Source organism: Thermobia domestica, chromosome 7, assembly GCF_964235325.1.
Source record: "Thermobia domestica chromosome 7, izTheDome1.hap1.1, whole genome shotgun sequence".
Classification (NCBI taxonomy): Eukaryota; Metazoa; Arthropoda; class Insecta; order Zygentoma; family Lepismatidae; genus Thermobia; species Thermobia domestica.
The window spans coordinates 236,255,859-236,283,430 of NC_137460.1; the positions used below are offsets into that span (position 1 = coordinate 236,255,859).

At 36.0% G+C, this 27,572-nt stretch overlaps 1 protein-coding gene across 6 annotated transcripts in view; it reads left to right on the forward strand.

Annotated features, from left to right (window-relative positions):
* Window positions 1-27,572, forward strand: part of Pur-alpha (Purine-rich binding protein-alpha) — a 361,449-nt gene that overhangs the window by 291,522 nt on the left and 42,355 nt on the right. For all 6 annotated transcript variants that reach the window (XM_081765996.1, XM_081765993.1, XM_081765995.1 and 3 more), the window contains one exon: window positions 22,297-22,412. In XM_081765996.1, coding sequence (XP_081622122.1) covers window positions 22,297-22,412 — 116 coding nt within the window. The remainder of the gene's footprint in view (window positions 1-22,296; window positions 22,413-27,572) is intronic.

Genomic DNA, 27,572 nt, shown 5'->3' on the forward strand with positions numbered 1-27,572 from the left:
TTTAGAATTCCTTTTAATAGTCCACACTGTGATGTTCTTTTCTCTATTTGATAGTACTCTTGGGTGACTACTACTAAGTTTTGTTTCTTACTGACTTGGTAACGCGATATCTATATAGTATCTATTAAAATGTTTGACAAGGTTGCCACATTATTTTTAGATATTTCAGACAACTATCTAGTTTGATTCTGAAGCCTGATGTTATTTTTTCCTCGTACTCCGTTCTTTCCTTTCCTTTGCTCCCCATTTCACTTTGCAATAAATAGAAATCAAGAAATTAGTTCATCTCACGTCAGCAACCTATTTAAGTACTATTGCAAGAGTGATCAAACTAATATTGCTTGGCAGACGTGTTTACTTATAAAAGAAAACAAAAAGACTATTGTGTACGAATTTTTATTCGATGCGGGTAAAGCATGAATCCAAACAACACAGTATAGATGGTGTAACTGGTAAATTAATGATGCAAGATAGTGTAGAAGTAATACCTAGGATTCGTTCATATTCTAATATTATTTCTACTCATTTTACTCATAAAATAATCGAAGACAAACACAAGTTCATTCTATAAAAATAACTGTATGATAACTTTTCCGAGTCACTATACATCCACTCGTGTGTACATTGAGAAAGAATCTCTGTGAAGGACTAAAGGACTCTCGGGAAATCAAGACGGATTATGCAGAACAGAATGGCATAATCTGAGGAAGGAAAAAGCAAGTGCTGTGGCTTTTCTTGGTTGGAATGGAAAGCAATGCTGATTGACGGCTACAAAAACTTTTGGTCTGTGCAATGCACATAGCAATTCAAGAGAGTGTGGGGCTCAGTGTGGGTGTTCCCTGTGAACAGGAAATGACGAAAAGGGTCATCGAAGACTGCTTCTTGCTCTCCGATTGAACTGGCTTTTGTTCTTTTTTCCTTTCTTTCGCGCAAACAATAAATCGACCGGAAGCTGTATGAAGATGCCTCTTGTCTTCACTGTTCCATTTTCTCATTCTCATATACAGTCACAACGCACAGAAGTAGAAGCATCAAATAAATAGTCGGTTATTTTAGAACAATTTCTGAAAATTACATGTTTAAACTCTATAATTTATTCCATTTTATATATCCTTTGTTTAATGTTATATCAGATTGTCTAAATAAGTATTGAGCCTTCGGAAGTCAAAATTGATAAGACTTACAATGTCGTCGCGATAGAACTTCTGTGGTGTCTGGTCAAAAAATTGTAACACGTGGTTTTTCACAGATTTCTTTTGAAATTAATTAAACACTAGTCAGGGAGTTTTGCAAAGACAAATATTTAATCAATGGTACCAAGTCCGGACTATACAATAGATGCATTAATTTGTATAATACGGCGGTCATTCCACGACCACATTACAGATATGCATTTCCTTCTTGTTACCTGTATATTATTTGCAGTTCAATTTTACTATATTATTATTCATATAATTATCTTGGTAAAAGCGTATGACGAAATGGAATAAATTTGCATCTTAAAAAGACCAAGTTTTGACAAATAAAAAACGAGAAACATATCGTGTAAATTTATTGAAAAATATGAATGTCAACTATTTAATCCAAGTTTAAAATAACATGAAAACAATAATTTCGCTGACTGCATCAGAGTGAAGGATATTAAACTACCTGTTGAGCATTTAGGATGAAAATTAGTATCTAGGGAATAGTACAATCATCTAATATAGGAAGTAAAATCAATATAATGTATTGTGACTCTTACTAAATACATTTTAGTCCAAATTTCGTGAAGATGATAATTAAAATGCAAGTCCACTAGAACAGCAGATTCGGAGGCTGGAAACCCTTTAAACATGAGGCACCATCACTTCATTCCACTTTTACTCATCACATCTTTACCAAACTTTACACAGATGTTGATGTCAATTGGTTTAGTATTTTTGGCCACTTCGACGACTTCACAGTTGCCGGGATTTTCAATTGAAGCACTCATGCTAGTAATGTATTATGAACAGAGCAAAAGCAACATGAACTTCACATGTCCACAGTTGGATCCGCACTGAACGAGCAAAAGTCCCTGCAGCGGCACTCCGTCAAAACGTGAGTGACTTTCTGGATATCCCTCGTAAATTTGTTAATTTTGGCTAATCAAACAAAGCGTAAAACGTTACAATAATAATTTTGTAAAAGGAGTTGTTCCAAATTTTGATTTTTTGTAGTTCCCCCATCCCTGAGTGCTGCGTCCCTAAGCAGTTGCCTATCGGAAATCCTACGCTGCAAATAATCATCACATCCTTTACTTTGAAGAAGTTACTTTTAATAAATAAGTGTTTGCTTTTCATCTCTTTGGTTTATTGACCTTCCGTATCATGGCAACAGTAAAAGATTTTCTGAAAGAGTTTGTAAAAAATGAAAAGGTGACATTCAATCAAACATTCAGCTGGTACCCAACATATTCATAGCTAAATTTAACATTAACAGCATAGGAAATACATTGCTTTAGTGTGGCTTAGTTCTAAGATAGGTGGTCAAATTACATGTCTTATGGGGAAAATGCAGGCTCAACAAAATAATAATAATAATAATAATTTAGACAGGTGGCAAAATTAAGAAGTTTTAACGTAAAGGATAGATAGACGTTGTGATAGAAGAATCAATGTGATAGCTTGTCGCATGAGCAGTCAGTGGCAACAAGTGTGTTAGATAATATACGAAAGACTTATATTTTGTAATTACCGGTTAAGAGTAAAAATTGTGCGCTGGCAAGTACGGAAGTAAAGTATATGGCTGGAGGAGTTCAAATATCATTGACTTTCTGTTGATATTCGTCTACCAGCTGCTGCCCATGTTTTGAGTCTTTCGGAGAGTAAGTTCGTCACGAAACACTAAATGAAAACTTTCATATTTATTTGTCCATTAACAAAATTCCCACTACATCTGTGAAGCCTCTGTAAACCGGAAATAATTAGCAGTGAAACATAGGAAGGAAGTTGACTTGGGTTTATGTTTAAAGGTACCGAGAACTCCTAATTGCTTAACAAGAAAATAAATTGTTCACCGACGCTCGTTCGATATACAGGGCTTCATTAAATCTTTTCGTGTAACATAAATGGAGAAAACTCTGCATATGTTACATACTTGCAAGTACCTCTCGTTTATCTGCAGGTAATCTTTTTCGTTACTACTCCTGCATCGTGTAGAATTTGTCGGAACACGATATCGCACTTGATACTAATACCTCTTATGGGCATTTTAGTAAACAACTTCACCCCATTTTTCTTCCCTTTTAGGTCGAATATCAAAGAACTCTAAAACACGTGTTAAATTGTTATAAATAAAAAGTCCAATACCAAATTGTCTGTAAGATTAAGTTACACGGTACTAATCTTAATATCCTGTAATCTTTGCCACCTGAGGATTGCATGGTAATGCCACTTCAGAAAGTGGCGAATGTATTTTTATTTATTTATTGTCCATAACTTACATATCCACAGAACAAAAGGGAATATTGAGGCAAAAATTGGGAACTGTTCTCTGTGCGCACAGGAAATTCTAACCGAATTACCTTCAAATTTTATATATGTTTGGTTCAATGGAGTAGCTATCTTTTGTGATCCCAGCCGATTTGAAGATCGAAAACAAAAAGTGTGTATCGAAGCAGTAGAAAAGTGTATCGAATCAGGACAATTTATTTAAAATGTATTTATTATTTTTTTTAAATTTTTACAATTTTCCTTTGATTTTTTAAAAAAATAATATTTTTGTTAACAGAGATGACTTTTTTGGAATGTTTTATTTTTCATTTCCATATTTGGGTGAATATACATAGGTTGGATAATAAGTAGTAGCAACACTGTTCTCACGTTCAATCAAAAGCAGCATTCTCGTAAAATAGATTGGTGAAGTGGAAGCGCCATAACAATATGTTTCGAAAAGACTACTAATGGGGTGGATTAAGATTGAAGTGGAACGTGGGCGTAGTGCACAACAATATTTTCAGGGACTTCGTGACGACCTTTTCGCTAAAATGAGGAAACAGCTTCACAGGAAGCACGACGACACAAGAGAAACAACTATCCGTGCTATATGGCGGTATTTGCGGTACATCAACGAATATCGACGCACTGACAATGTACAACGCCTTTTACACACGCTATGGAAGATGATAGAGATAAGCGATTACATGGGAGATACCGTAACAGTTGTTCTGTGAACAAAGTCAGATACAAATTATAGGTGTTGCCATTACTTTTGATCCAACCTTGTATTTTGATATTTTTGTTTCAAGAATGCAGTATAGGTTGGATGGCATGCTTTTTCTTATAGCGTGCTGTCTGGTTGGATACTGCGAAATGAACTTCTTTTGGTAGCTTTTTTATTATTTTTTTTTTTTAAATTTTTGTACACATTTTTATTTTGTAATGTGTAGTAGCTGCCTATAGAAACATGGAAAACGTACACCTTTGTTTAATTTTACAGTCTATTTTTGTTTTGAGAACAATGTGCATGTTATGTATATGTAGCTCTTGTTTGAAGTGAAGGAATCCCAACGCAACCATGAAAATTATACTCACGGCACTTTAAAGAACATACACTATTAGTGTTTTCGCTAAACACTTTATCAGGCAGGTATTGGGTAGGTAAAATTGGTTATAAAATTGATGCATATGTAGAGTTAATATATTATAATCAGTGATGGATCTGAATTTTATATATAAAGTTTAATAATAGGTGTCTATTAAGTGTATAATAGTATATGTCTCTTTCAAGTATTTGGAAATAGAATATTTATTGTACATATATAATTTGATTAAATATTTCAGTAAATTGAATTAGTGAAAATTCAGTTATATATATACTTGTGAAAAATATTCGTCTTTGGATATTGGTTATAAATCAGCCTAGCAGTATAAGTATATAGATATTTGGATTTGGATATTTGACAGTTAAATATTATATAAATTAAGGTGAAAATTAAATTCAAGAGTTTCACGGGGAAATTTGGAGAATCTCATGCTAAAACGACTACTTGTACAAATAAAATTTATGTCTATAGCGGCCTGAGTGCACAGCTAACGTTCACACTTCGCATTTAGTATTCGAGTCCCACGAGCGGCGATCATGTGTGAAGTTTCCGATGGCTTTTCCTCAGTCCCACCAAACGAATATATGGATGGAATCTTTAAGATGTAGTTTATGTGACTTACTTCCAAATTTACTTTTCTTGCGTTTTATTGCTAAATTTTCTGTATAAAATACCTTCATATCTGTACTTGAAACTTTCAAGTTTGGTACGGTTTCAGTGCTATGTCACATGACAATGTAGCAACCTCGCACCCCGAGAGTTTTATCATTCCAAGTCTGCGTTTTGAATGAAAATTATGATCATCATTGATGTGGCATAATTTGTTCGGTCGTTGCGCAAGAGATAGCTATTATATTTTTGAGTTGTGTTTTCGAAAGAGAGTGTAAATTCTACTGTATAGAAAGTTAGCAATCACTTTTAGTAGTTAAATCGATTTTGAAATAATAATGCTATAGAGCTGACATAATTTCAGATGCTTCCCAATTTGGGTCACCGAGTCTGAGAAGCGAGTATTCCGGCGACTCATGCCAACACTGGTTGAAATAACTCAATTTACCCGTTGAACAGTTTCGTTTAATAAACTTTATTTCTAATAATATACACCAAAGCCTCTACAAATATTTTTCTCAAGATTTCACTTACAACGTTCTACGCCAAATAGGCTTCACTGCATGTAGAAAATACTACAATAACAATTCTCATTGTCTGTGCCTGGAATATTGTTTACGGCATGACTTAAGGAGCCGTCAATATTCTCTTAAAACGAACGATCAAGTTAGACGATGATAAATATCCCAATGTGAAATGTAGACACAATGATTGAAATAATATTTCTAAATACTAGACTGTTGTGAAATCTACATTTTCTTATTGTTCTATGAGTGTAAAACCGTATTCGTAGGGGCACGAGTTTTTCGCACTAGAAGTTTGAAAATTTCGCGTTTCTTTTTTCATATTTCGCGTTTTGTCGTATTTTCCAAACAAAGTTTCGCATTTTGTAGCTCTTGTGGAAAAGATATTGCCTGACATTTTTAAAATTGTTCCTTTTATGCATAGATTACTACAGAAATAAACAATTATATATTACTGAATATTTCACTTGACATAAATTTCATTGAATACTGAATATTACTGAATACTGAATATTTCACTTGACATAAATTTCACTTATAGAAAATTGTATTCTTTTTAATCAACCTGAAGGAAAATCAGTAACTAAACTTCCTATGAGTAGGAAGGTTTTGCTGTCTTCTGAAAACAGATAGGCACAAGTTACATTTAAGCATTAAACATAAGCATGCTACATGTTTCCACATTTTCCTCCTCCATTGTTGTACGTTTAAAATAACTTATCACCAGTTGCCATGCCATTGGTTAGCTAATTAAAACGGCTCTTCCCATCCAGCTGCAATGGTGATAGCTAACGCGCAATATGTTCTTTATAGCCGTGTCCGCATCATCCAAAATGCACCGTTCATGCCACGTTTTACCGTTTCTTTAGCAGAAAACTGGCGTTTTTAAATTAATGGAAACGTATTTTTAAAATTTCGCGTTATTTCGCGTATTAGAAATTTCGCGCAAAACTACCAATTTATCGCGCAACGGAAACCAATGAAAACATACATAGAATAGTATAAAAGGTCAAGAAACTGAAAATTACGTAATTCTGACATTTCGTTTTATCGCGCATTGCGAAAAACTCGTGCCTCTACGTATGCGTGATATACTTTCTAGTGTTTCTGTTCATCTCATTCCACAAATGTTCTATAGGATTTAAATCTAGAGGTTGTGAGGATGCATGAAACTCTTTATGCACATTCTATAACAACTACTCATATTCCTTTGCTTTTCTTGCAGTGTTTTTTGCTCGTTATCTTGCTGAGAAATAAAAGATCCCAGAGATTTAACTTTTGTACACTGTCATGCAGATTCTCTTTCAAGATATTTAAGCAAATATGTCATATTCCACTCGATCAAGTGCAGATTTCTCACTTCAGCTTCACCCATACCGCTTCAACGAGAACACTGGCGCCAACATTAGACACACTTAATTTCCATTTGTGCATTGGGTTTTTCACCATTCGTCCATACGACCCAAATATATTGAATCTACTCCTGTCACTAAATTGCATCACTTTCGAGAACCTTATTGGCTTCCTCAAACGAATGTATTCAAATCCCGTTCATCTGTCTATATAAAGGTAGTATAGTAGTCGTGACCGACTGATCAACGCCTAAGCCAAACCGCTTAAACTAGGAACTTGAAATTTCGACAAGGTATAGCATTTGTGATGTAAGGTCGCACCAAGGATTTTTTAAAAAAAGAATTCGATAGGGTAGGGGAGGAAAGAAGGAAGACAATCTCAGAATCTCTGAATGCTAGAAATTTGGTATATGGTCTTCTCATTTAAAATAATTAGAAACATGTTAGAGCGTTGTTTATTTGACCTAGAAGGGAAGAAAATGGGGTAAGAAGGAAAAGGGGATAGGAATTACAATTATTATAATGAGATGGCAATATCTCAGAATTTCCTAAGCTTAGGGACATGAAATTCGGTATTTGAACTTCTGGTTAAAGTAATTAGACACTTGTTCCACCGGTTTTTGATATTTGCGTTAGAAAGGAAGATAAAAAGGTGGGAATTAAAAAGGGGTGGGGATACAATTGTTATAATTGGGTGACCATATCTGGAAATCCGCCAAGGGCACATGAGACAGGCTAAGGGCATAAAAATTAGAAACATGGAATTAGGAATTTAGACTTTATTTAGAATACGCCAAAGACTAGTCTCTCTAGATAAAAGTAGCAGGATTGACTAATCAACACCCAGGTTCAACTACTTAAGCTGGAAACTTGAAATTTTGACAGTGCATAGAATTTGAGGTATTTGAAGGAAGGACTTTTGAAAATTCGACAAGGAAAGGGGGAATGAGGTGGCAATTATAGTAAAATGTCCATATCTCCGAATCCCTGAAGGGTAGAGACATGAAATTTGGTATGTGGACTCCCTATTTTTTTTAAGAAAATAGCAATTTTTGTAATATTTCCTCTAAGAGGAAAGAAAAAGGATGGGATTACAATTGTTATAACAGGATGGCTACTATATCTGTAAATCGTAGGAATTGTTTAGAGATACGAAATTTGGTATTTAGACTTTTCATTTAAAGTAATTAGTTTTGTTTCAGCGTTTCCCATAGAAGGAAAGTGAAAAAGGCAGGAGGAAAAGGGTGGTGGTTGTAATTGTTATAAGAAAATGGCCATATATCGAAATTCTTTATAGAGAAATGTTAGGGATATGAAACTTGGTATTTAAACTCCTTATTCGAAACAAGTGAGAATATGTCACAGCATTACCGAGAATTCGTTCTTAACGAGACGGGGCGGGGCAGTTCCTAATTTCCCCCCTCAATATATAAAAATGACTTTGAGATTATCAGTCTCATCAGAGGAAAGGAGTTTATGAGATATTTGAAATTAATTTTTGAACACAGCACTTGGGCCGACATGAGCTTTTATCATTTCACTTCGACCGAAATGCGAATTCTAAAGAAGAAGGGGTGAGATTAAAATTTTCGCAGAGAATGATGCCGTTTGAAGCACGGAACCAAAGGCTGAAATGTGAGGTGCGAAGCCGTAGGCCGAGCAAACAAGGAGATTTGGGGCGAAGTCCCCCCCAGCTAGTTGAAGGCTAGTTTCTTCATACTTGTATAAAGAAGAACATTTGTCTTGCGTTGTAGCCACCATACCCTGCTCTTCTGGTAACATTACGGACTATTTCAGTACACTTTCATATGTAAACATGTCAAACATGTATCGTATCTTAATAGTATTGGCATCAGCTGCCGCTGCTTTGTATTTCTAAAGTCCACCATTTCAAGTATTTCAATTTACTATACACTGTGGTGCGGAATGGTAAAGAATCTATCCAGTGATGCTGCTCTATCATTTAGTGAGTCCTCGTCTGGACGCAAAGATTTAGAAAGCATGAAGGGAATATGTTAACGGACAAAGTTGTGAAAGTTAATTTTCCCGAAATGTACAATTCGTTACATACCACCTTTATTCTGTAACCGCTTCAATTGTTAATAATGGTATGTATGCATAAATAACCTTCACCTAATCTGAGCATTCGAGATCAAGAAATAAACGCGTACATCTTGTTCTGAGACATCATACGTTTAACACTGTAGCTGTGTAACAACTTCTGTTGTGAGATGTTGCTCACGTTTAACATAGTTAAGCTAAAATTTACTGTTCCTGGGTATAATTGGGTAAAATTTACTGATATGTCTGTGTATAACAAACGGTTCTGCAAACTCAAAATATTTTAACAACCTGTTCTATCGAACCTGTGCGAACAGGCTGAATAGCACCACTGGATCTGTTTTTGGAACAGAGAGTTGTTAATTTATCGTTCGTGTTAAACAAATGTCCTGTGCGTTTTTCTTTTGTTTGTTTTTTGTTTTTGTTTCTTTGAATGCGTCCATTATATATTCGTTCCTCCGCTTCGCACATCATTGGTTTGAATTTTGCACCATTCCTCTGCTTTGCGTATATGCTTCTCTTGTATCTCATTGATTCCATAAATTTAATGGTTTGATCCCGTGTTTCCGGTTTCTTAGTTCGTTGATTTATCTGACTTTAACCCGTTGTTTTTCAATACGTTTTAATTTTAAAAGTACAATGGCCTTTAAATAAAAAATTCTAATAGTATTTGGTCTAGGAATTAATTCGTGCGGTTGGTACGCACACATTGAAGCTGTAGTACAAACACAAAATACATAAATACCTTAAGAAAAATATTGTCCATCGCTAGCCACCACTTTCGCCCATCTGTCAGGCAATGTACGGATTCCGTGGCGAAAGAAGTCCTCATCCTTGGAAGCGATCCAGTCAGAGACCCATGTTTCGATATCTTCTGAAGAAGTAAACCGCTGTCCAATCAAATCGTTGTTCATGCAATCGAACAAGTAGTAGTCCGAAGGAGCAACGTCTGGTGAATACGGCGGGTGGGGTAAAACTTCCCATCCGACATTTTCTAAATAGGTTTTGACCGGTTTTGCGACATGTGGGCGAGCGTTATCATGTTGAACAATAAGTTTATCATGTCTGTTCTCCCATTCTGGTCGTGTTCTGGCCAGAGCTTGCTTCAAACGCATTAATTGTCGTCGATAACGTTCTCCATTCATAGTTTCACCCGGTTGCAGCAGCTCATAGTACACCACACCTTTCATATCCCACCATATGCACAGCATAACCTTTGCACAGTGAATATCTCGTTTTGGTTGTGATGGACCTGGTTCACCTGGTTTCACCCAGGCCTTTTTTCGTTTAGGGTTCTCGTAATGGATCCACTTCTCATCACCCGTAATAATTCGATGCAGAAACCCCTTTCTGCTCTGTCGTTGAAGCAGCAATTCGCAAATGGTTTATCGTCTTTCAACGTCTCTGTCTTTCAATTCATGTGGAACCCAATGTGACATCTTTTGAATCATTCCCATGGCTTTCAAGCGTTTGGAGACTGTTGTTTGATCAACGCCTAATGCTGCTGCAAGTTGTTCCTGCGTTTGACACGAATCCTGCTCGAGCAATGCTGTCAATTCTTCGTCTTGAATTTTTTTTTTTGGCTTTCCAGCTCGCTCTTGATCTGCCAAGCCGAAATCACCACTTCTAAACCGTGCAAACCACTTCTGACACGTTCGCTCAGCTAGAGCATGGTCACCATACACTTCCACCAAAATACGATGACTTTCAGTCGCACTTTTCTGCATGTTAAAGTAATGCAGCAGGACACCCCGCAAAAACACTTTGTTAGGCACAAATTGCGCCATGTTCACTTAACTACAAACTGGTGTTGTTGACGCTTTAATCCACTGCCCTATACTACGAACGATACGCGATGACAGGGGTTTGCAACACATGTGTGGATACACGGAACTGTGGGACGCTCCGTTCGTTGCGCCATCTCTTGTCCACCCGCACGAATTAATTCCTAGACCAAATAGTTCGAATTCCACTTAATATTACAGAGAGAAAGGGTCTTTCCTAGTAAGATAGTGAAATCTGCCCTTGATCCAAATTGGGTTGCTATTGACCCAAAACTACCTCAAAGGAAAACTTGACCCCCTCCCCCTCCCCTTACTGAATTATCGTATCATGCATGCTCAAGATTGAATATTAAAAAAAAAAAAAAAAAGTGGTGGTGGTGGTCGAAAAATTTTGAAAGTGTCAGATTGTAGATACTATCTAGATGTAAATGTGCAATTTTCTTCAAAACCATCGATGCGTATTATTTAAAAGACTTTTTTTTTTTTTTTTTTTTTTTTTGCGTGTAGAAAATTTTTAAAAATGTAGAAAAAAATTTTGGGGAGGACACGTCGCTGATTTTTTGGTAAAAAAAAAAAAAATGTTATACCATTAGTTGCAACATATATTTTTTTTCGGGGCCTGAAAGTGATGGCAACTGTCAAAAAGAAATAAAACTGAAAACAAACGTGTTTATCGCACAGTTTTCCCACCATTTTAGAGCCCTCAAGGTGAGGGCACCTTCAAACAATCCTTTACCAAATTTCACAATTTTCGTTTCTCTTGCGCCCCTTCCGCTTCTGTCGTTCTTCGGCTGCTTCGATTGTGTCCATTTCGGAACAGAAACACCAAATATATTTCCGTAAGAGTGCTTCCACTTCAACCGACACTTGCACATCAAAGTTAAGGAGCTCATAGACCATCCACGGTTTGTGCAAACATGTGTTCGCGTAAACACTCGGCCCTACACAGTTCAACTGTTTGTACAAACTTCAGTTCAATTTTAAGTTTGATCGCGTAAACATGTCCACTGAATCATCTTTTTAGCGATAGTAATTGCTTGTGCTTTGGAAGAGGAAAGACTCGCGAAACCAAAAAGGAAGAAGAGGGTGTGGATGAAAGAGTGGTTCAAGAAACGGTCTAGTTTATCGTTTATCGGAAACGGTTATCAAAATTGAACAGCCGAGCTTGAGATAAGTTTGACTGTGGACGTATTTACGAATGGATTCAACTATGGAAATGGTTACATCTCTTATTCGAAAACAGGATACAAATATGAGAGATGCGATATCTCCCGAGCAGAGATTGTTTGCCACTTTCCGTTATCTTGTGTGCGGAAACACGTACGAGGACTTAAATTTGAAACAGCCATTGTACCCCAGACGCTTGGACAAATTATTACAGAAACATGTGAGGCTCCATTTCTCAGATTCCTGTTTTTATAATCTTCACTCTTTACCTTCCACAGTTCAGGTAAATTTCGATAAAGTTAGATAAATTCTCGCCAGAATTCTTAAATCCTATTCATTGATAACACTACACTAGGCCTTCTACTCGGAAATAAACCTCGTATTTGCACAAACATGCCCATACATGATCCACGTGATTGCGCAAACATCATGTTCGTGTAAACAATTGTCGAACGAGTCCGATCTAAAAAATGTTTGCGCAAACAGTTCATACAGCACCATACACGGTCAAACTGTTTGCACAAACCGTGGACCGTATATGGGCCATATTACACACAGCTCGCGGTAGAGCGCGCCACTGTGTGCGGCCAGTGAAGCAAGCACTGATAGATACGAGGAGCCGACGCGAAGTGTGTGTGCAAGAGTCGGTTGAAGTGGAAGCACTGTTATGGAGATATATTTGGTGTTTCCATTTCGAAATGGACACAATCGAAGCAGCCGAAGAACGACAGATACGGAAGCGACGCAAGAGAGAGGAAAATTATGAACTCCGGGAAATGATTGTTTGAAGGAGCCCTCACCTTGAGGGCCCTAAAATGGTGGGAAAACTGTGCGAAAAACAAGTTTGTTTTCAGTTTTATTTCTTTTTGACGATGTTGCCATCACTTTTAGGCCCCGAAAAAAATATATGTTGTACCTAACGGTATAACAAATTTTTAAATCAAAAAATCAGCGACGTATAGCCCCAAAAAAATTTTCTACATTTTTTTGAAATTTTCAACACGCAAAAAAGTTAAAATACGCATCGATGGTTTTGAAAAAAAAAATGCACATTTATATCTAAATAGTATCTACAATCTGTGAAACTTTCAAAAATTAAAAAAAAAATCAATTTTGAGCATGCATGATACGATAATTCGGTAAGGGGAGAGGAGAGGGTAAAATTTTTCTTTAGGATAGTTTTAGGTCAAGGGCAACCTTTTGGGTCAATAGCAACCAAATTTGGATCAAGGGCCGATTTCACTTTCTTACTAAGAAAGACCCTTCAATATCGTAGTTCGTATTTAATCTTGGAAATTTACTAAGAATAACATTGGGATAATAATACAGTATCTTCTATAAAGTAGCAGTTGGCGGTTTGATTTCAGCCATTGTGGTTTTATTTTAGGTGAACATTTATAAAGAAAATATGTTGAAATAAAGTTCATTTTCTCGTAAAAGCTCACTATTTTCATCCTTGGAGAGTATATTATGATACACTTGCATAAGCTTCAAGAGACGAAGAATGTATTGCTTCAATCTCATATAAAATGAATATAAAACTTCTGGGAGATGATGTTGCTCACGTTTTCTAAATTGTTGCATTCCTTTTGATACATTGTTTTCATTTTAAAAGTGTAACTATTTAAAGCATGATAATAAAAGAAAAAATATAAAGAAGTAAATTATAGTTGCATATAAATTTCGTTCGTAGATGCATTGAAAATCCTTCGAGGTGCCTTCTGATTACAAGATTTCTTGTAGACTTTTCAGTGAAAGAAGTAAAGAACCTTGTTAACTCTGTGATTCTTCATGGAGTATGGAACCCTTGTATTCTCTCACCTAACGTAGAAGTGAATACTTTGTGTGTTAGCCGTTGATAGATGATGTTAGGAGTCATAATTCACTCCGTTCACTCTCATAATTAACAACTCCTGTAGAAATGTGTCGTAGATTAAAAAAAAAAAAAAAAAAAAAAAAGAGAGAGAGAGCTTTTTCTCTCAGTGGCAGTGCGCATGTGTCAGGGACCATGTGCCACACATTAATCAATATGCTTTTCAACATACTTTGTACACAGCCGACTGTTGGTTATAATGAATGCGTATGCTGCAGATGGGTTTCGAACTCCTGACTGGGCAAGGGGGTAAGAATGAAATATTTTCGTGTCTGCAGTAGATGAGTGGAATGATCCGGGGACAGAGAGCACACTGGCGAGACGTAGCGCAGGGTATTGATTCGGATCGGGGTCGTTCACCGTCTAGCAGCCGTCCCGGTTTGTAGGTCGGAATTAGGCCAGGCAGCGCGCAGCAACCATCGCTCCCGCGCGGTGCCATATCCCTCCGACCTTGACGACACCTGCCAGGCTGTTTCAATGTATGTTTCTTTTCCTCGCTTGCTGTGGATTGTGTAAGAGGGTGACGTAATGGTGATGCTGCGAGACATTTAAACATGGACGGACCGGTGCTAAGGAAAGTTGTGGTATTTACCATTATCCCCTCCCTGATTCACCACGTGGTTCCTCTCAGGTAGTAATACAATCAACCGGCCGAACTAGATGGGAGGCTTTTTTTCCCAGACGAACTGACCTTGCTCATTGAAGCTACAAGGACGATTCATTAGAGCTGAGGCCTTTTCTCAATGTAGGGGGAACAGCTGGGAGGATAGAATGCAGTCGGGGCGTTACTTACTTTTCTACCTGTTTCCAGTTCTTTAGCAAAATCAAGTGTCCTTTTACGTACGTATTATTGAATTTCAATATGAATGTAGACGTGAATGTGTGTGTGTGTGAGAGAGCAGAAGGTATGAAGTGTATGGAGATTCAACAACAAAACCCTTGATAATCTCTTATCCAAATTCTTCTCCCTCTCTCTCTCTCTCTCTCTCTCTCTCTTTTTTTTTTTTTTTTTTAAATAATATGCAGTTCTAGGTACGTGTGCTTGTACATTTATTTCATGCAAATCATTTCAGGAATATTATCATTTATCACTATCTTCATTGCTTAGAAGTCCTTATTTCCAGAATTGAAAACATTTTAAAATTAGGCTATATTAGTCCGTCAATTGCAACTACTTGTATATAAAATAATTGAACGACAATTTGAGTCAATTCCCCGAATGGCGTTGTACTTTATTATTATTGAATCCCAAGACTCTCGATAATATTTCATACGGGACTGATGCTTCCTCCAGACTAATCTGAGTTTTACCCATTTCGATCTTCTGTTAACCTTTAAACACCGAAGGACGCGTCTGCTGCAAACTAGAAAGATAATATTGGTATATTGGTGTCAATGTGTTCCTGGAGAATGAAGCTTGCCACAATTATGTGGGGGATACCACGACGGGGATAGGAAGGGTAAAGCTTGTGTTATTTTGCATCAGTATTTTGGGGGAGATTCCGCCCTTGGGCGTACAGTCGTAAAAATTGGTATGTAAAGCAACGAAGTAGTCCACTACACCCTAATACCCTGGAAAAGTACTTGTTGATTACAGAGAGGGAGTAGGGGAGGAGCAAAGTTGGCCAGTTTTTTGAGTCTCAGATTTTTGACGTAAGTTACTTTTATTTTTTGGACGGTTCCATAAAAGACAGGATATCTTTTTACTAAGTTGGTCTACATAAATGTTACCTTGTTGGAATCTGTTCCATAAGCTTTCCAACGATGTATTAATCATAACTCTGTGATAATTAGGAAGGTCACCAGGCCTGCATTGTGAAAGTCTATACCAGCCCGTCGAAAATGATATTCGCGTACAGGGCATTTTTGTAGAAATTTTGTTCTGAATTTTTATCTCGTTTTGAATGCAGCAATGGCTATCATTGTTTATATATTATTGTCACAAGTGTATTGCTTAAAGTTTAGCTTCATTTTGTCAGCGTAGAGTGATTGTAAGGGTTGCTAGGGTCACCGAAATTCTATTTTTTATATTTTGTTTCTTCTAGGAATAGAGTAGGAATTCCACAAGTGTTATCTCATTGGAATCAGTGTTCCATAAGCTTTCCAATGAGGTATCAATCATTACCCTGTGAAAATTAGGCGGGTCACCAGTGCCCCCCAACGTGAGAGTCTACGATTTCGTTCAAATTCCTGCCTGGTATACAAAGGTTGAGGATGAAGTGAAAAAATGGGAAGAAAATGATAGCCCCCAAGAAAACCTACGAGCGCAATTCACTTATTTCTGTGTAAAATGGCTTTGCATCTTGCTAAATACATAAAATATCTCCCATCTATCTATTAAAATGCTACAAAACCAGTAAAAACGCATGAACTCCAACCTCTAACTTTGGATTTCAAACCTTTGATTTGCGGTTATTTGTGATTTCACGTTTAACAAATATTTTAAATATTTTAAAGAATGTGTACTTTAAATAAATTATTTAAACACATCTTTTTTATATAAAGTTTATATTTTAAAATTATTGTTCAAAGCCTTTGTATTTTAATAACCCTTGTCCAAAACCAATGCAAATTTGTGCTGCCATCTTTGAAGTTCTTTTAACCTATATGTTTGTGGACATTTATATGTTTGTGGCCAATCCTTTCGACAATGAGATCTCGGAAACTGCGCGCTCTAGAAAGATGACGTTTTCACTGATCGATTGCAAATTTTCCATAGATTGTCCAGTTCTAATTGAATATTTAAAATCATGGTCATTACTTATTTATTACATTTTTACGGGTACACTGGAAGTGTTAAAATTTTTAAAAAAATGCATCATATCCTACGCATTATGCATTCCAACATCACGTAGTTGTATATAGGGGTTGTATATGTCTCAGGCGTTTGTTTCATGGACAAATAATAATGAAAAAGGAAGGATAACCACTTCTTCAGTCTAAGATGAATCTTTTTATTTTAAAGGTATTTTGTCCAATGAACACCATATATAACTGACATTATAATTAATTGTGTATGCAATGTATTTGCTTATTACATACTGCATGCAAGAAGAAAGAAAAAAACTGATCATACATGAATTAGATACTCCAACCGGAAGTAGGCTCAAATCTGGCAAGCGGTGCGAGATATTGAAAAAATAATTGACAAAATCTCCCCTTTATAGTATCTTGTGCCGATTTTTATCACGACGTCTTTAACTTTTATCTGTAAAGGGACATGTACAGATGTGAGGAATGGCAAGGAGATTCATGCTCATATGTGAATGATGCACTGTGTAGAGAGCGCAGGTTCAGCTAGTCTATATATTAAAATGCTAGGTTTGTATGTCTCCTTTCGACAACGAGATCTTGGAAACCACAAGTGCTAGTGTTTTACTTGTCGATTCAAATTTTGTGTAGATTGTCCAGTTCTAATTGATTAAAAAAAAAAAACATGGCCGTTATTACATTTTTAGGGGTACATGGAAGTGTTGAAATTGTAAAAAAAAAAAAAAAATGAAAGAAAGAAAGAAAGTAAAACAACATATCCTACGAGTTATATATTTCAACACTACACATTTGTATACGGGGTTAGTATATGTCTCAGGCGTTTGTTTCATGGCCAAGTAATAATGAAAAACAAAGAATAACCATTTCTCCAGTTGTAAGATAAATCTTTATTGTTTGGAGTTTTTTGCCCAATGAACACCATATATCACTGACATTTCAATTAATTGTGTATGTAATGCATTTGCTTATTACATATTGTATGCAAGAAGAAAGCAAACACTGATCATACATGAATTAGAAGCTCCAACCGGAAGTAGGCTCAAATCTTGCAAACGGTGCGAGATATTGAAAAATCTCCCCTTTATGATACCCCTTGTCTATTTTTATCAAGACCTGTGTCTGTAAAGGTGCATACAGATGTTGTGAGGAATTATAGAGAGATCCATGCTCATATGTGAATGATGCGCTGTGTAGAGAGTACGTACAGTTTTAGCTAGTAAATATAAAAATATGTAATTGAATTGCACTATGTAATATCGCGTCTTTTAAAAATATTTGTATGTTAATGATAAATTTTCATAGTCTTAAATTTGCGTACCGTATCAGTATAGTCATATTCTCTGTAAAAGAAGCTACAACTCTGTTACAATTTCATAAATAAATATACGTATTTATATTGATCTCTGATGTTTGTCATTGCCCCCTCAGTATTCGTTTCTGCCTGCCCTAAAACGTCAGAATGGCTGCGGACTTGTATATGTTTAAATAGTAAAGTGCTTTCACAGGAAATTATCGCACGGTTCTCTGGAGAATGAAACGGTCCATTCTTATCTTGGGTACAATTTTCATGCCTTATGAGTTTGGCAACGTTGAATTTCGAGCCTTAGGTGCTTATCAGCCCCACCTAGTGGTGGGTAAATTCCCGGGAAGATACTTTTCGAGAATATTCCCGGGCAGATTCACAAAAATGGGAATTTTCCAGGAATTTATGTACAATCGCAAAGATTATTATTACTATTATTACTATTACATTACTATATTATGATTTCAAAGTTAAATTAGTTTTTATATCACAGTATATTACTGTTGTCCCCGGGGGAATCTTTAGAATGTGTATTCTGAACGATGATATGTTATTAATATTTTCTTATATTTAGAGAGTACGCAAAATGGATATTTCAAAAATGGTAAATCTACATACTTTTAAACCGCTAAACAGTTTAAATTTACATGTTAGTGGATTTTCTAAACTTCTACTACTAATATTATAAACATATTAAATATTTAAATGTTATAAACAAATTAGGTTGGGTAACTGCCAGAACACACATGCCCCACCATTTTGTCAACATTTGTACATAAATATGTATGTTCATAATATTTGCAAGATACTTTCCTGTCTTTATAATTTCGCATGTAACATTGCCACACACGACTTTTCTTCCTGCCCATTTCTCGAAATTCCATGCGTTAATTCACATGTAAGAGAAGTCCGAGTACCTCTTCAGAAATTCGAGACAGAGAGAGGAGACAGACAGATATCTATTACTAACGGTGGTTCAGGGTTTATTAATAGTACTTAATTTCTATTTCTACATAATTCTACATTACTTTACAATATGGTTTCTTTCCATCATTTGTAAATTAGTAATTTACTACTTTTGGCGATTGTTTAGCTTTGTCGGGTCAGATTTTGCACCTACTTTTTTGTGATATTCTATTCCGATGCGGTTTTTTTTTTATGGTTTCATACATTAAATTACCTTACCAACATTAAATTTAGGCAGCATTGCCGAGCGAGCGTTAGCGAGTGAAGGCGGGTTAGAGCCCCGCAGGGCACGTTGTTTTCTATCTGCGTTACAAACAATTCACTTTCTTTTCTCACATAAAACACTTCGACTTACCTTTACGGTTTGTACAAATCCCCTATTACCCTAAAAAAGTGTGTTCGATACTTTCTTGACTACTTGAACACCACTATCAACTCATTTCTTCCGTAAATCATCCTACTTTTTGCTAGTTTTGCCCCCCAATACTAAACAATTACCTACTTTTTAGTGCAAGTGGAAATGGAACTTTAAAAATCATATTATTAGTTATATAAAGTACTGTCAAATAATCTTATATTTTTAAAACCTCCAAATTCTTTAAAACCTAGAAGTAAGTCATAATATATTAAAATAAAGTAATTAGTCATATAGTTCTTATAATTTGGAAGATAAAGTAAAGAGATGGAAATAAATTCCTTCCCGAGAATTTATATGCCAGGGGGAAAAAACGGGAATATTCCCATTTTTTAAAATTCCTTCCCACCGGGAATATTCCCACTGCCCATCACTAGCTCCACCCCGCTTTTCAAAATAAATCAGAAATGAAAGAATAATGTTATAATTGTGTAATGTTCTAGGGGATACAAACTACTACTTAGTAAAGCAACAAGATTTCCCATTTCTGGGGTGGTTTTGGTCTTTGCTTCTTTGTTTATCCTTTAAGCGAATAACATCATTATCGAATTGAATACGTATTCTTTCAGAATGGAAGACATGCCAACAACTCAAGCTATTCCACTAAGTGGTATTTTCTAAGTACTTAAATAATTATGTAGATAAATTTTAGGTATAATTTTTATCTTAACTATATTTTGAAAATTGCGGAAAATTGTCATTGTTGCTGATGGGCACAAAACACCAAAGTTCCACAAAACAAAATAAATTATTGACCTCAAAATTGGGCAGCTCAGAGAGAGAGAAAAATATTGATTCGTCAAATATCCGTTCACCATCCACCTTCTGAGATTTGCTATACAGTATATTGATTAGAATGTTGGAGATTTCTAGTATTTTAGATTTTTCTTGTATATTTTAATTCGTCTTGTATTTGTTCCGTTCGGAAATTCGGGACGACGTGAAATAGGGATATATTTTCGAAACATGAAACTCTTAAGTCTCATCTCGTGTTTTCCCGTTTCTTACAGTTGACAATTATTTTGTAATTTGCATTTAACAAATCTCTTTCGACATGGTTGTTGAGATCACTTGTAGCTAAGCAGTTAACGTACGCGCTTTTGGCGTGGGAGATTCGGGTTCGATTCACTGCGGGAGGTCATGTGTTTCGTTTTTTACGTTAAGCTCATGTAGCCTCGATAGTGAAAGGGACGCTAAACTAAAAATCAAATCGATATGGTTATTTGTAATACATAGTCTAATTTCAAATAACATCGTTTCACGCGTCATTTATTAGTAGTTTCTAATGTTGCTGCCTTACTCGTATAGAAAGAATGTGTGGAGTTTTAGTTGAGAAATCGTCGAGGAGAGAAAAATTTTGATTTTTGCGAAATAGACAGGGAGTTAGTTACGTGTAGAAAATGCCACGTGGGACAGATTATAATAATCATCAAATATTCTGGCTTTTTGTAGAACAAAGTTCACTATAGTCCGCGTCACCCGAATTGGCGTGTGGCATCAGGCAATAAGCTTGCAGTGCGCTGTTACTAAACCTTCAGAGAGGAATCTAATAATTCATAATGGTCCACAAATACGAACAAAATCAGTTATGGATGGATTAGATTCCTCCCTGAAGGTTTAGTAACAGCGCACTGCAAGCTTATTGCCTGATGCCACACGCCAATTCAGATGACACGGACTATAAAGAGTATTTATTTCTGTTGATATAATTCTTTGAAATCTTTAAATCATATCATCATAGGCGTACTGCCATTATTGAGAGATCGCTTGGCGCACCGAGCATCATTCATGCACTGTAGCCTCTTTAACTAACATTTTCGTCTTCACGTTCATCAGCTGTACTCTGTTTCGCCAATTTTCTTCTGCCACCATACGTTCTAGCATGTCCCTCTTAATTTGCATCATATTATTAATTCCAAATAATTACAAACACATTTGCAAAATAATCAGTACCTATTTATACACAAAGACATTAATTTACAAGTTGGAAGTTTTATTGGCTTGTATAAAATATGTTTCACTAGCAATTGGAAGTTAAATATGTTTCACAACGAAATTTTCTATGGAATACGAAATGCAATCAAGGGACTAGATTTCTTAACGTCTTATATAATATTTGACTTCTCTTACATGTTGCTATCATTTTATCTTTCTTTTTTTTTATACTTATTTCCTCATTTTACTGAAGAAAGGAAAAAATACCTCTCTGGCGCGTATTCGAACCTCTGATCTTTGCTTTGTCAGTTTCGTCTTTCCTATTACTTTACCACTGGTTGCTAATTTTTGGTTGGTACTAGGGCTCATTTGCTGGCTTATATGACAGTATCAAAGAAGTTCACTATTCGCATATTTCGCCTCCTCCCGTGAGTTTGACATTTGTATATATTTTAATCCATAATATAATAATATAGCAATGAAAAATCCGAAAATCTACTGACATATAGGTTTCCCCCTCCCTCAAGCAAAATGTGAAATGATGCTGTTTCTTTTTCTTGCCTCGTCACAATTTTGTAATTGTATTGCATTCGTTGCGCCATCTGTTGTGTTACAATGGAAACATTGAGAGGCTTCCGCTTCATATTATCAATCATTACAATATGTGGTAAATACCATATTTTAAAATCCGATTATATTTTATGGTAGCTCTGTATCAGTTCATTATTTAAGTGCATATTTACCCTCAGTTCTTTGTAGTGGAACTAAAGCGAAAAGTCTGTTTAAATTATAAGCCTTGTACTTGTCACATCACATAAATATTGGGGTGATCATTATTTGCATTAAACACTTTTTTTTCGAACAGTAAAGTATTTAAACTTATAATTATTTTATAATGTTTAAGTTGCGATTTATTGTTAACTGACGGATTTTATTGTTAACTTATGTTCTATATTTTATTTTTTTAGGGCAACAGCAGCAGGGGGAGCAGGAGCTCGCCACCAAAATGTTACAGATCCAGTCCAAGAGGTTTTATTTAGATGTAAAACAAAATAGGAGAGGAAGGTTTATTAAAGTAGCAGAAGTAGGTATATCTTTAGTTTTGTTAGAATGTTCATCTTAATCTTGTTATACTAGAAACTGTTTTCTTAAAAATACTGGCATAGGGCTCATTTGCTGGCTTATATGACAGTATCAAAGAAGTTCACTATTCGCATATTTCGCCTCCTCCCGTGAGTTTGACATTTGTATATATTTTAATCCATAATATAATAATATAGCAATGAAAAATCCGAAAATCTACTGACATATAGGTTTCCCCCTCCCTCAAGCACTCCCTCAAGTTCATAAATAATTTTTAAGAACTCCTACATTTGGCTTCGCAAAAATGACACGGTAAACTTGGGAAATTACAGGACAATGCTTTAATTAAAGAAATGAAAATTCTAAATGGTCCATAAAGAAAAGCTTTTAACATGGACGTTTATCCGTGCGGACAAGGGAGAACCCAGGCCTCGTATTTGTATTAAAATTCTCTCTTGTAGACTGTACTTAACAACGAAATATTTGGTCTAGGAATTAATTCGTGCGGGTAGACAAGAGATGGCGCAACGAACGGAGCGTCCCACAGTTCCGTGTATCCACACATGTGTTGCAAACCCCTGTCATCGCGTATCGTTCGTAGTATAGGGTAGTGGATTAAAGCGTCAACAACACCAGTTTGTAGTTAAGTGAACATGGCGCAATTTGTGCCTGATAAAGTGTTTTTGCGGGGTGTCCTGCTGCATTACTTTAACATGCAGAAAAGTGCGACTGAAAGTCATCGTATTTTGGTGGAAGTGTATGGTGACCATGCTCTAGCTGAGCGAACGTGTCAGAAGTGGTTTGCACGGTTTAGAAGTGGTGATTTCGGCTTGGCAGACCAAGAGCGAGCTGGACAGCCAAAAAAATTTCAAGACGAAGAATTGACAGCATTGCTCGAGCAGGATTCGTGTCAAACGCAGGAACAACTTGCAGCAGCATTAGGCGTTGATCAAACAACAGTCTCCAAACGCTTGAAAGCCATGGGAATGATTCAAAAGATGTCACATTGGGTTCCACATGAATTGAAAGACAGAGACGTTGAAAGACGAAAAACCATTTGCGAATTGCTGCTTCAACGACAGAGCAGATAGGGGTTTCTGCATCGAATTATTACGGGTGATGAGAAGTGGATCCATTACGAGAACCCTAAACGAAAAAAGGCCTGGGCGAAACCAGGTGAACCAGGTCCATCACAACCAAAACGAGATATTCACTGTGCAAAGGTTATGCTGTGCATATGGTGGGATATGAAAGGTGTGGTGTACTATGAGCTGCTGCAACCGGGTGAAACTATGAATGGAGAACGTTATCGACGACAATTAATGCGTTTGAAGCAAGCAAGCCAGAACACGACCAGAATGGGAGAACAGACATGATAAACTTATTGTTCAACATGATAACGCTCGCCCACATGTCGCAAAACCGGTCAAAACCTATTTAGAAAATGTCGGATGGGAAGTTTTACCCCACCCGCCGTATTCACCAGACGTTGCTCCTTCGGACTACTACTTGTTCGATTGCATGAACAACGATTTGATTGGACAGCGGTTTACTTCTTCAGAAGATATCGAAACATGGGTCTCTGACTGGATCGCTTCCAAGGATGAGGACTTCTTTCGCCACGGAATCCGTACATTGCCTGACAGATGGGCGAAAGTGGTGGCTAGCGATGGACAATATTTTTCTTAAGGTATTTATGTATTTTGTGTTTGTACTACAGCTTCAATGTGTGCGTACCAACCGCACGAATTAATTCCTAGATCAAATACTTACCTGAATCTCACTCCAAAGTTGTTCCGACGTTGGCGCCATTGCTTTTTAGCAGGGTTGGCTGGTTTAAACCAGCTGTTTTTTTCAAAAAAAACAACTGGTTTAAACCAAAGAACAAAAAAATGTTCGTAAAAGTGTAAGTGTTTGTAAAATCTTGATGAACATACATTTGTGGGTTATCACGTGTCACTCCCGTATATTATTCGTATTATATTCAGACCTAAATTCCCCATTCATTACTCAAAAAGGTTATACTACAAAAGCAACTTTTTTTTTACAAGTTTATAAATGTTTATTTTGTGATTTTTTGTAGTTGTTATTATTGTTATGTAATTGCAATCGAAGAAAAATTCTAAACAGGGTGGATTGATTTAAATCAGTCTGATTTAAATCACGATTTTAATCAAGATTTAAATCACGTGATTTTTTAAATAAAAATCGTTGATTTAAATCAAATTCCGAAATGAATTAATTTAAAGTGAAAATAAGTAAAATCTCGTTTCTGTTTTGTTATTTCGAGTATGGAAGATAATGATTATAATACAATGAGACTCAAATGTATGTAAGCACAGTATGAAAAAGAGTATCATGTAGAGAACGATCAGGGAAAATCCCGTTTGAACGGGTAACAGGTGAACCCTGCTTTCTTCTCTTTGTAACACAGGGTTTTAAAATTTCTATTCCAACGGGGAAATCACCATGGACATTTAAGATGAAAACTCTTTTGTGTCCACGTCTATTTGTTTGTTTCCAGATAATTTAGAGGGGTCCGATCCTCTCTCCGAAACAAATAAAAAAAATTAGATTTTAAAATTTTGGCGAAATTTATGTACTAAATACATAGAAGTTCTTCGGAATCGTAATACGACAAATTTTGGATGCGTTAAAATATCGAATAATACTTTTGATAAAGTGGATACTTGACCCCATTGCAGAACATGCTGCGATATGTGATGTGATCGCAGAAAATTTGCCGTGCCTGTGCAGGAAAAATTGTCAGAGGAAATAAAATAGCCAACAGAAAAGTATAAAAACGTGCCTGCTATGTATAGAGGTCTTAAATGCACGGACAACTCGCATTTGAACTGTTTTTTACGTCCCATAAAGCATATTTTTAACAATCACAAGCGTTTCTTCTGCTGGAACTGATCATCTTGATTTTTAATTTTGGAATTACTGCAGAAAACTTTTTGACTTACAAAAGTTCATCACATAAAGACAAAGAAAGTTCTGCCATCGGCTAATATATAGGATCAGAAAACGATATTCACGAAGAAATTAAATATCGACTAAAAGCAGGGAATTCGTGTTATTATTCAGTTCAAAAATCTCTTATCATCGCGAATTCTGTCGAGGAATTTGAAGCTTTAAAATATATAAAATGATAATTATGCCTGTTGTGCTGTTTGGTTGTGAAACATGGTCGCTTACGCTGAGGGAAGAACGCAGACTGAAAGTATTTGAGAATACAATCATGAAACGAATATTCGGAACCAAAAGGAACGGAAATGAGGAAAGGCGAAAACTTCATGATGAGGAACTGCATAATTTATACCGTTCACTAAACATTGTTAGGGTCATCAAATGTTGGAGGCTCAGGTGGGCAGGACATGTAGCGAGAATGAAAGAAAGTAGGAACGCTTTGAAAGTTTTAACTGGAAGTCCAATCGGAAAACGACCATTAGGAAGACCTAGGCGCAGATGGGAGGACAATATTAAGATGGATCTCGCAGAAATAAGAATACAAAATAGAAACTGGATTCAGTTGACTAAGGATAGAAGTCAGTAGAGCTTTTGTGAACATTGCATTGGACCTCCGGGTTCCATAGGTCATAGAGTGAGTTAGTTAATTTTAAGCGAAATGTACTTTATATGTATTTCGTGCCGCTAGCTAGTTCCAATTGTTTAAAAATATGCCCCTGCCAAATATCAGTAACTTTCGTGAAAAGAAAAGTGTCATGTTGATATACATTGCTGTACTTTTTCCCTAATGCTTAAGAAACATTGTTTGGGATTGAAATAGGTTAACAATTGGGAATTAATTCAAAATTAAAACCCAATACTTTCACTTAAATGGCATAATTAACATTTAATACTAATTCCTAATGTTTTTTTCTTCAGTTCACGACTTGTATTATACAAAGAAAAATATTTGATTTAAATCAAAAAAATCGATTTAAATCAAAAAAAACAACAAAAATTATTTTTTTGAAAAAAATCATGATTTTTTTCCACCCTGATTCTAAATATTGTTTCGTTTCAATGTTTACTATTGATAAAATACATCGAAAATGCCGTACTTTTTGTGTGTGTGTGTGTGTGAGGGGGGTCATACAGACCCCACGAGAGGCATTTAGTGAAATAAGTATCTTTGGTATCTATTTATGTATAAATGAGTTTGAGTCAAAGTGGACTCAAATAATTCGTATCTTTATTCACTTTTCTTATTGATATGCAGATTAAGTCGGTGTATTTCTTTAATTTGGACCAATAAAAGTCGTTGTTAACTAACTTGAACTAAATTAGTTCTTCAGTACTCCGTAGTACTTTGAAATTGTTCATATGTAATTCTGTGTAATGGTTTCACTTGTGCAACTGTTTATCTTTTTGTCCTTCTGAAATGACTCTTGACAGTTATATTAAGAAGCATGTAAAGATCAGTACAACGTTTTTTTTTTTTTTTTTTTTTTTTTTTTAATCAGGATTCCTTCGTGAGTGAGTCGGCAGACGTATCGCATTTGTGGCCAATTAGTCCTGGTTCTGAGTTCAAATGGAGGACAATTTCTCTCGGATGTAACTCGAGAAGCGGTTTTTATTCCGCTTTAAGCTTATGTGACCCCTTCCAGCATAACCCGGTTGTTGCATAATAACATCAAGGCGAAACAAACTTATTTCTGTCCATATATGATATGAATATATAGAGCAAATCATTTAAACCATAAAAACCTGGTTTAAACCCAAAAAAACCTGGTTTAAACCAAAAAAACCGGGTTTTTGGTTTTTTTAATAAAAACCATGGTTTTTGCCAACCCTGCTTTTTAGTATACTGAAGGAATCATACTCGTATAATGCAGGATGGTAAGAATAGAGACTAGTTGACAGGAGTAAAAATTTTCTGCATTTGAATGTCATGAAACCTAGAGTGAGCTTTACTGAGGGCGTATGAGTTACTTCTGTTGGTTAGGATTAGAATCAGTCAGTGGAAGGATAATGGAAGTCAGAACTAAACCGTCAAAAATGTTATACTCTTAGTATTTCCTTGAAGAAAAACAAAATTTATCAACAGTCCTATCGAAAGAGCCGCGACACATAGACCTCGGATTATTATCCGATGAGGAACTTACGTTTGCTGATCACATCACCCTTACTGCGAAGAGTGCTATGAGAACAT